General features: G+C 47.5%; 1 protein-coding gene across 1 annotated transcript in view; it reads left to right on the top strand.

The window, feature by feature from the left end:
- The window catches only part of usp43a (ubiquitin specific peptidase 43a), a 79,640-nt gene that overhangs the window by 48,337 nt on the left and 20,497 nt on the right, over positions 1–10,806 (top strand). The window contains exons 5-6 of the mRNA XM_048248573.1: positions 1,559–1,694; positions 4,639–4,783. Of these exons, the coding sequence (XP_048104530.1) occupies positions 1,559–1,694; positions 4,639–4,783 (281 nt within the window). The remainder of the gene's footprint in view (positions 1–1,558; positions 1,695–4,638; positions 4,784–10,806) is intronic.

Genomic DNA, 10,806 nt, shown 5'->3' with positions numbered 1-10,806 from the left:
AAAGACGAAAGAAGACAGAGGTGATCGCGTGGGCCCCTTTTTGAACTCTCCTCCGCGAAAGAGAAAAAAAACTGAGCTTTCCGGTAAACTCCTCCGACGGCCGGTTTTCCCCAAAATGCCCGGCGAAGGCGGCCTGGCGCCAGACAGTCCGGCCTGACTGACCCGGCTCTGTCTGGGCTCCATTCGTGGCGAGGCGTAACTTCGACCTGTCAGCGGGGATCAAAACTAAAAGGCCTCAATTTTTAGCCCGCTCACGATGACTCATCAACAACAACAGTAAGCAAGCGTGTAAATAAATAAATAAATAAACCCCTCGATTTTCATGACCATGGGCTTTTGTTGAGCCCTTTATGAGACAAGGAGGCCCTAAATAATTCAAGAGGGAGATGAAAGTCCATCTAAAAGGTTGGTGTGGGGTTGCTCCCCCCGTCCTTTTCTGGCTTGGGCAGCTTTGGAGCCGGCATGGTCCACACGTGCAGATCTGGAGCCCGTAATAAAGGCTGGGCTCCTGTCGGAGGGTGGTAGGTGCGTGCGCCTGGCGAAACCCGCTGTGGTTGGTTGGGTCGGTGGCGGCTTCCATCTACGCTTAGCGAGAGGCCATCTGAGATAGGCTCACGTGTGACGGATGAGGGCTTTTTTCTCCGCGGATGTGCATCGGTAAAGCGTGCCCTCCGCGCCAGCGTGCCCTCATGACCCTCATCAGCTGATCTCGCTTTTCGGCTTTCTTACCCGGTCGTGGTAGCCGGCTCTTCAGAGCTCTCCTCCCCGCGCGTCCACTCTGCTCACTCGCTCTTTATTCGCCTGACACACGCAAGGCTGCCTGTCCCGAGAAACCGCTCTACCCTCCACACAACCCCACAAAAACACACAACACACTGACACACACACACACACACACACACACACACACACACTGTCACAGAGAGGAACAACACACACAGACACCCCAAAAATAAACACCCCACACTGGCTTCCCGGGCAGATCTGCCCTTTCTTTCAGGGTGAAACAGCAGGTGACTTCACCACAAGTCGGAGTGACCTCACCTGTCCTGACCTTCACACTCACAGACGCATTCAGAAACACACACACACACACACATGCGCATACAGACATACAGTACACACACAGGAACACACACAGACACACAAATACAAAATCAATGTTTATACACAGTTGCACACATTCTTAACTGTTGAATGCATTCTGAACATTCCCTCTCTGTGCTTTTTCTTCTCTGTGCTGACTTCTGTGATACCCTAATGAGAGTTTGACAAAGTGTAACTGATTGACTCATCCACTCAGCTTAGCACTGATTACTGATTAATAGGCAAAGGCATCCCTCATTAATCACTATAACAGGTGAGCTGTCCTTATTTCTGAAGTTCAGTCCAAGTTTAGCCATCTTACCCCAAAGTGACTGTAATGGCTTTGGCTGTTGCTAACGTGAGGAAGAGTGTGCTATTTGTCAGCGTTGTGTGTGCAGGCTGCCTGCTCTCATTGGCTACATTCTCTCTAAATGTCTAAATGTGTCCTGTCGGCCTGCTTGTGTCTCCCCAGACCTCTGAATGTCACGCTGGTCTTCAACACCAAGGGTCAGCGGTACCTGCGGGTGGGGCTGGCCGTGCCTCTCTTTGGATCCATATCTGCACTGCGCACCATGGTGGCCGAGGAGGGCAAGATCTCCCCAGACCAGGTGACCAGGATACCTTTCTATCCCTTTATCTCTCTCTCTCTCTCTCTCTCTCTCACACACACACACACACACACACACACACACACACACACACACACACATTTGCTTTGTCACTGTTGCACTAGAGCGTACACATACACATATACTCGTATGGACTTTCTGAGTAGTTTCATAGTACTTCCAGGCTGTTTAATAATGCATCCCCTTAAACTCTCCCCTCTCTTGGTGCATGGGTCTCGCCCTACACGTCAGTCACACACGAGGTGTTGTCCTGATGACTCCTTCATTATGGATGAATTCTTTGTGAGTCTCATTGTTCCTTCCAGCGAAGCAAGTTTCTCTTTACTTACTTACACTATCTCTTTCATTCTTACTCACTCACTGAGACCGGCACGCACACACACACGCACACACACACGCACACACACACACACACACATATATACACACGCACACAGACACGCGCGCACACACACACATATACACACGCACACAGACACGCACACACACGCACACACACACACACACACACACACACGCACACAGACACGCGCGCACACACACACACACATATTCTTTCTTTCACTCTTTTTTTCCCCTCTCTTTGACTCGTCTTCCTCCTCGTCCGCACATCCTCTCTTTATCTGTCCATCTCTCTCGGCTCCTCTTTTATATCCTCCGCCTGGTTCCCTCACAGCCATCCTCTCCCTCCACCAAATACCTGCGGTCTCTCTCTCTCTCTCTCTCTCTCTCTCTCTCTCTCTCTAATCTCTTTCTCTTTCTCTCTCTCTCTCTTCTCTTTTCTCTCTCTCTTCTCTCCTATATCTCTCTCTCTCTTTCTCTCTTTCTCTCTCCCTCTTTCTCTCTCTTTCTCTCTCTCTCTTTCTGTTGGGAGGGGGCTGGGAGTCTGGAAGAAAAGCCACTGCCATCGCCAGGCTCCCGTGGGGCTCGCGCCAGACTGGCCTCTCAGGCTGCCCACTGCACCTGCACGCCCGCACCGGGACCACTACCGCGACCGAAGCCACCCCTCCCCTCCGGCTCCACCGCCCGTCAGTGCTGTCTCACAGTCTTCCTCACAGAGGGGCCGGCCTCCCAACCAAACCACAGGGAGCCGGGCCTGACAGAGCTCACTTTAGAGGGAGGCTGGTCCGGATGCTCGCAGAGCAGCCATTTTTTTTTCTGAGCAGACGGCGTAGATCAGAGGAGGCGCTCATCTTTGACTTATTTGCAGTGAAATGCTTGTGGACTGCAGCTCCTTGCTTTGTGCTGTAAATCCTACTCGTTTGTGTTGGCGCTGTAGTCTGTATATTTTGATGGGATGTTGAGATGGAGGCCGCTCTCCCTTTTTCATCTCCCTAATTTCCTCTCCACTAATTTACGGTAATTATGGCAGTCAGGGTGGTGATTCCAATCATTCTGAAACATTGTAGGCTGGAAGTGCTCTAAATTGTAACCCATAAAGAAGTGGGCGTGCCTCTCTGTCATTTCCTAATGATGATGTGGAGTGGGTCAGCACCACGTGGGCATTATCTCCGCAGAAACACGGCAGTGCCATGCAAAGTGCCCCATGCTGAGATTTACTGGGCCGTTAAAGCCATCCAGTACGCGGTTGCCTCATGTCTCTTAACGCCTGATCTGAGGCTGGTTTTATAGATTTGCTTCTAATAAAAGAGGTGACGAATGAAGTGCTCATCGCTGATTCTCCATCATGTAGTACTCGGGTTTTCTGGACTTTATAGTAACGCCCAAGATTCACTTGGTTGTCTCTCAGTCTATTTATACCGAATTAAGACAATTAATGCACTATTATCACCAGTTTGTTTATATCACATGATTGTGAGCTCATAAATGGCCAGAAGTTAAGACTGAATCACAAACCTAACTCAAACTTGGAAGTTCACAGATGTTCTAAAGTGCCTTTCACTCAAGAGTGTGGGATTGTGCTGAATGCTCCCTGAGGAATGGCGTGCAGCTGCTTTGCAGTGGAGAGACAAATGACTTACTACAGTGCCACCTCTTCAAAGAGCTGAGCCCCAGGCCCTGCGTGGCTCTCCCTAAGGACCCTGCACTGCAGGGTGGCACATTTTGGCGAGACAGTGGAGGGCAGTGGGTTCAGCTGCACTCGGCGAAGGGAAATTCTCCCTCTAGAGGCCGGCGTCATGAAGTGCAGGTTCCCCCGAGGCACCCTGGCCGCGTCAGGACTGGCAGAGATGGAGAGCTATCGAGGAGGAGATAACGGCAACAGGAGAGGCCGATGGAGACCAGAGATAGGGGGCTGCAGAGTGAAATGTGAGAAGTGAGGGGAAACAGTGGAGTGGGGGAAACCAGAGAGAAGGAGAAGATGGAGACAGAGGGATGGAGAGAGAGGGAAAGGGGGAGGGAGAGAGGGAGAAGAGGGGGAGGTGGAGAGAGAGGAAGAGAGGGATTCTCCTCCCAGCCCCACTGCTGAGTGTAATGGCTCGGCGTGCTGGGCTAATGAGCAGCACAAGGCCCTGTGTGTTTGTTTGCGCTGCGACATACCGACAGCTCCATCAGACACACACAGCTGAGAGATCTGGAGGAGGAGCAACAGAGGAATTACCACAGTGCCTTCACAAGAGCCTTTAGGAACTGATCTCTTTGAGGCGCTCTGTGGATCCTCCAGATAGGTGTGTGTGTGTGTGTGTGTGTGTGTGTGTGTGTGTGTGTGTGTGTGTGTGTGTGTGTGTGTGTGTCTGTGTGTGTGTTTATTTCTGTGTACGTGCCTTTGTGTGTGAGATTGTGTGTGTGTGTGAGAGAGTGTGTGTAAGGATTGTTGCTTTCCACGCTTGGTTTGTGTCCCGTCTCTCGTCTCTTTGCCTCCTCCATGTCCTTTGCTGCCTGTGTGCTGCATGCATACTGCAGAGCTCCATAGCGCCGTGGCGTCTCTACTCACTTCGTCCCCCACCCTCTCCTCCCCTCTCAGGTTATTCTGACAGAGATCTACCCGACGGGGTTCCAGCGCTCCTTCTCCGACGATGACGACCTGACCAGCATCGCCGACAGCGACGTCATCTACGCCTTCCAGGCCCCGCCCCTCTACAGCAGGGGAGGCTCGGCACGAATCTCAGGTAACCATAGCAACGGCGCCAAAATTCGCCCGTCTCGTCTGGCTGGCCAGTCTGTGGCAGCAGCAGGGGCCGACTCTACAGATGCTTGGGCTGCAAACTATCTCACTCAGACACTTAGAGACACATTGGCAGTGTTTGTGTTTGCTTTGCTTAAATCCATTTGTTTGATTCACACGCCAGCTGCAGGTGCTAGAATCTCACTGGAATTAAGATGGAGGCTCAACGATTACTAATCATGTGAAAACTTAAGATATGATAATGACTTGATGTTATCCAGCCTTGAGGTTTGCCAAAGAAATCCTTTTTTAGAGCAACAAACAGGTGTAAGACAAGTTAATCCACACTCAGCATGACTGTTCACAATATATCAATATAGACGAATACAAAGTTTGCTCATGGTGCTTCAACCAGATGAAGGTGTGTTAATAATGCACCAACTGCTGAAAGGGGTGATGAAAAATGTAGGAACTTAATGAATTGAGTCTGCTGCTCTGACTGGATATCACCATCATCCAGGCCTTTAGAGTGAAGGAGATAACACAGCGTGAAGTCATGCAATCGCCATTGGAGGGGTTGGGGGAATGGTGGTGCACAATCAAGAGAGTGGCAGACTCACAGTATACGTGGACTGGTACATCATGGGACAGATTATGAAGGCTAGTGAGGTCATTGAGGGCACTGCTATCATACTGTTTTCATTCTTGTGGCCACTAATCCGCTAGACCTGATGACGGTGTCATGTAGGCTAATCATGTAGTCACAGGATGTCTTTCTGGTCATCACAAACCAGAACTTGTTTTTCTAGTGCTTGTTTGTGCTTTTGCGTGATTTTCCGCTGCCGAAGCAGTTGGTTAAGCCTTCCTGTTTATATCCACTGAAAATGATCTTTTATGAGACCACACCTTCACACATTCACACCACATGCAGAAGTGGCTCCTAATAAAACTTTAATAATGATTAAAGAAACACTTTACTGTCTCGCCCTCTCCCATGCTGACAGGACACAGCATTGACCGGACATGCTTTCAGTTAATGAGCAATTACTCCACTCCTTTCCCACTTGAAAAGGTCACAAAAAGCCAGGCAATGTAAGAGCCATAGCAACACATCACACATTTTTTTTAACATTTCATACAGACTGTATTACATCTTAATCTTATATATTTTTTATTTTTTTATTTAGCACTCTGCTCTCTATACTAGTTTGGTGTCAATAATTAGATTGTATCTTTCTATATAAAGACATCTTTGCTTATTGTTAAAATTAAGCATCAAATATAAGTAATTAACTGCTCACGGATTACTGGGTAATGCAACAGTAATTGCCCTTTAATTTAAACAAATAGATACCTGAAAACATATTTACACTTTTATGGTCATGAACTACTGGTGAAATGAAACACACAACATATCAAATGCACGTATTTGGTTTTTTTTCATATTTGGTCACTACAGAAAGGAGATTACAAAGCACAAGAGCCATTTTAGGGTTGAGTGAAACAAACACATTATATTATTACACAGTAGGCACTGTAACAGCAATACAGTGTACAGTATGCCATCTAAGAGACTGAATGCCCCAGTTGTAGTATAGCAATAACATGAACCACCAAAGAATACATAGGCAATAAGGGGCACCTCTCGACAAATAGACAGCCACAAAATCAGACAACTTACAGAGTCCTTAAGCCTCAACCAAAGTGGCACTATTGGGTCCTCCCCAAACCTTTCTCAGTTAGTGAATATAACAAATGAATAACAAAAACAGATGTAATTTACCTGTTGCTTCTATATGAATCTATAATAAAGCAACATGCACAAACCCACAGCAGTGCGCTCTGTTAGCCTGGTCTGTTTTGACAGAACTGCTCTCTGTCTGTGCCTGACCTTGACTGGCTACAGACACCAATGGCTCTGTGCATCACCGCCCTGTCTGCCAACAATAGGAAGAGGGATGGCCCTGGAAATATCATCCCTCTCCACAGGCACGCCTTTATTGCCTCCTGGTTCAGGGACAATATTAAGTCACTGTGCAGGAGACGCAAGATAATTAGCACCTGGGCTAATAATGGCTAAAATTAGAATGTGGAATTCGGTTAGCACTGAACCGGAAAGGTTACTGGTGGTGACTGTCTTCGAATCAACACAGCAGCTCCTTCAACCCAGTGCTTCAACCCATATGTGAAGAATTCTACTCATATCAAGCCAAATCCGAGAATACAAATAACATATGCAAAAGTAAATATCAGATATTTTTTATAGCTTAGTTATTTTTCTTCTTCTTACACATAATTAATTGATCAAAGATAATAAAGCATGGAATATTGAAGAAGAAATGATTTACTTCATTTAAATATTTATGTTAGAACGTAGTTTATGTTATAGGGCGTATAACATTGTCTCAGTGAACTTCCACCACTCTTTTCCTCTTGGTCCAGCTTGGATCCTCTTGGTGCTGCTGGCATTTCTTTTTGCCTGTGGGGACCTCTGGCAAGAGAGACGAGGAGACAGCCTTCTCTGCCGAGCAATCAACATGTCCATCAAGTGGGTCCAGTGGAGACCGCTGTGGAGTTTGTAGTGATCCCAGAGCCTCGGACTGAGACAGGCCAATAGAGTGACTCTTGGAGAGTGGGCCTCCCCGGGGATAGGTGTGGAACAGACATCGGTAGGAAACTACAGATGCAGCCGATAAAGGAGGCTTCCGCTCGTACCCCTACAAAAGCCTCCTCCACAGCAACAAATCTTTTATGAGTCTGATGAAGCACCTCCTTGCATTCTTTGGAAGCAATATACAATATTGTCTCCCCTCCAAAAGCTCTTAAGCTGCTTAGTGCATTAAGAGACTGAAGTGGCTAAAACATACACACAGAGGATGTTTTGAAACAAAAGTGTTCTGTCTTCACGGCTCAAGATAGGCCTATGTCCTGAAGTTGCAGATTTCCAGCACCCAAAAAGGAGTAAACCGAGGTCAATAACAGTGGTGGGAATGTAAACAGCCTGATGCTCAGGTATTTACAAACTGTCGTCACACCCTGATCTTAATCATAAGTGCCCACTTCCTCTGCCTGAGACAAATATCATTTCTCCGTTGTCTTGGTGACTAGCAGTGGATGTCATTTGGCCTAATGAACTGCCTGTGGACACGTTGTGTCGTATGTTCCTCCTACCTTTCTCAGAGGGCAGCTGTCTGTGAAGAATGTCTTCAGAAATAGGTCCCGTGTTTTTCTGAGCACATGGTAAGCCCGACACATATGAGTTGTCAGAGCACATATTATGGGTTGTCAGAGGCCAGAGCTGCTGAGGGAGCAGGTGCTGCACAGGTCCCTTCATCCCTGCTGCGTGACCCGGGCCATGTACGTGTGACAGCTCGGGTTAGTGCTATCTTAACGCTACCGCAGCTGTCCCGCATGGGAAGTGTCGGCAGGTGACCTGCGTCTGCGACCCAGCTAGTGTCCCCCTCTCCCTCCAAGTGGCCCGGTGTATTTTTAGCGTGCTGCAATTGACAGGTAATCTGGTCGCCATGTACACTAGCACAAAGAGCAGCCATCACACCCCACAGGGCTCATGTGTGGCACGGCAGGGGTTGTGCATGTAAGATGGAAAGAAAGGCGAAGTGGTGTCTTTGGAGTGCACAAAGGGATCCATCTGCAGGCTGTCATCAACCGAGACAGTTTTTCAATTAAAATTTCTCAAACACACTGCCTTGTGTTGAAGTTATTTTATGGAAGATATCATGCATTGCATATGTATTTTGGGCTTTGTTATAATGAAGTCCTCACTTCATTAGCTTGTGAAAATACAGAAGCAGATTGAAAAGAAAATGTGTTTTGTTGTCTTCGGTGCCAGGGACGTGTGCTGAGTTGTGTCTCTCACTACATGGTGTTTCCTAGGGGCGTTCTTTTGCAGGATGGTCGTTCTCCTGCCCTCGCCTGCGCCCAGAGAGCGCCGCCTGCCGTTGGCATCCTCGAGTCTCTCTCTCTGTCTGCCCAGACTGTGATCTTCCTGTTCTCTGCCACGCACACTTCCTGTAGAGTGGCCGCCGGTCCCGCGGGAGGAGGTGTGAATCACTGCGAAGGATTCTCCCACACACTGTCCCACTTTTTTGGACTTCCCATTTCAGCGGTAATTTACAGTGGCTGCAAAAGGAACGCTGGTGAAAATGTATTCCCAGAATGTTTACGAGGAAGATAAAGATCCTAAAAAACTTGCGTGCTGGCTTTTCTCAGGGCGGACATCATTTCTGTTTTTCTCCTCTCTGTAGCCAAAGCTAATGTTTGTCCCGGTGAAAGCCTATATGTTATTTTTGCTCATTACTGTTATTTGTTGTAAGGGGAGGAATTTCAGCGCAAGTGATAACCGTGGCTGTAGTGTACAGTGAATGGCCTGTTGCTGGCAGGCTTTAAGAAGCAGCGCTGTGCGTAGGTATCAGAGTGGAAGTGTAGCCGGCAGAGAGGAGGGGGGGACAAGACAGCCAAGGTGGGGGGCCTCCTCTCACACCGCAGGGGCCGAGCTGTTTCATTAAGGCTGCCACCGGCCTGCAGCTCGTCTTTCCACTCTCCTCCAGCTGACAGGAGGAGTGAGAGCCTGATTGAAACTCTTTCTCTCTCTGTGTGTGTGTGTGTGTGTGTGTGTGTGTGTGTGTGTGTTGCAGCAGAAACAGAATATTTGATGACTACTGCAGGGGTATGCTTTTTTAATTTCAGTTTGTTAAAGGATATCCAGGTATTTTGGATTCTAGCTGTAAACACATACCGGTAAACACCAACAAAACCTGGTAAGGTAGGAAAACAGAAACTATTTTGACCCCTCATGTTGAGCGAATAAACTCAGACCCTTTCCACTGTTGCTTTATGAATAAACTCAAACCCTTTCCACTGTTTCTTTATGAAGTAAAAGTGACAGTTAGCTGACAGTTACTGCCTTTGTGTCCTTTTCAATACCTCTTCTTCCACTTGCCGGAGAGCCTGATGGTTGTGCATCCATGAGTCACTTGATGGCCTGCAGGGACGTCACAGCACACAGGCTCCTTCACAACCATTTCTTTTGGTGTTTTTCTTTTAATGGCTGCCATGATATCTTAGAAGTGTGTCACTGCATATGCAAATATGTGTCTGCAAGCGAAACAAAGAATGTCTTTGTGAAAACTCAAACTTATGACCTTTTTTTTACTTAAAAGCACCATCTCTACAAAGCCATCTCTATATAACCATCCCTACCAGGCCCGTCGCTAGAAGGCAAGCAAACCAAACAATTGCTTGGGGCCCCGAGCTGGCCAGGGGCCCCAAGACAACGACTGGTTAAAAATAAAATGCAACGACAAACTGTGAGCGCCGCTTTGATAGTCAATGCAGTAGCGCAACGACACTGTTACGGGTAATACCGATCCCCCCTCAAGGGGGGCCTCTCAGTAGTCATGACAGCAACCAGCCAGCCAGGTTTGTAGTCTCTGCTGCTGGCGCAAAAAATATAAAACCTCGACAGTCATAATGAAGCGAGTTATGCCTCCTGGAAGCCAGAAGAAAGGAAAGAGGATGACAAAAAAAAACAAGATAGTGGTAAGTGATAAATTACACTGGATAAAATAGCTCTACTTGTCTTGTACAAATGGTGTAATGTCGCAGCAGGAAGGCTAGCCTAGCAAAAAACGTTTATGTTAACTACCTGCCTGAAGGCCCATGCTGCTTGTAACAAGCTAGAACAGTTAGCAACTTTTTTTTCCGAACGGACGGAATATGGTTACATACTGTAATATGTTTATTAACGGGATAAGGAAGACGCAGATCTGTTCCAGAATCACTGTTTATCGTATTTAATGACATACATTGCTATAGCTTTGTAATAGGTTTTGATGAAAGTGGCATAGCTTCTCTATACTAACTATTCGACCGTGATAATCTATTTACCAAATGGGGGTTAGGAAAACCACACGATAAATTCCCGTGCATCAAAGCAGACTGGAACATTCATGTCTAGTAGTATTCATGCACGCCAGCTGTTTGCTGTTTTTAAAGCTTCAGGTGCGT

Source organism: Alosa alosa, chromosome 7 (genome assembly GCF_017589495.1).
Source record: "Alosa alosa isolate M-15738 ecotype Scorff River chromosome 7, AALO_Geno_1.1, whole genome shotgun sequence".
Taxonomy (NCBI): domain Eukaryota; kingdom Metazoa; phylum Chordata; class Actinopteri; order Clupeiformes; family Clupeidae; genus Alosa; species Alosa alosa.
This window is presented reverse-complemented; position numbering and strand designations above follow the sequence as displayed.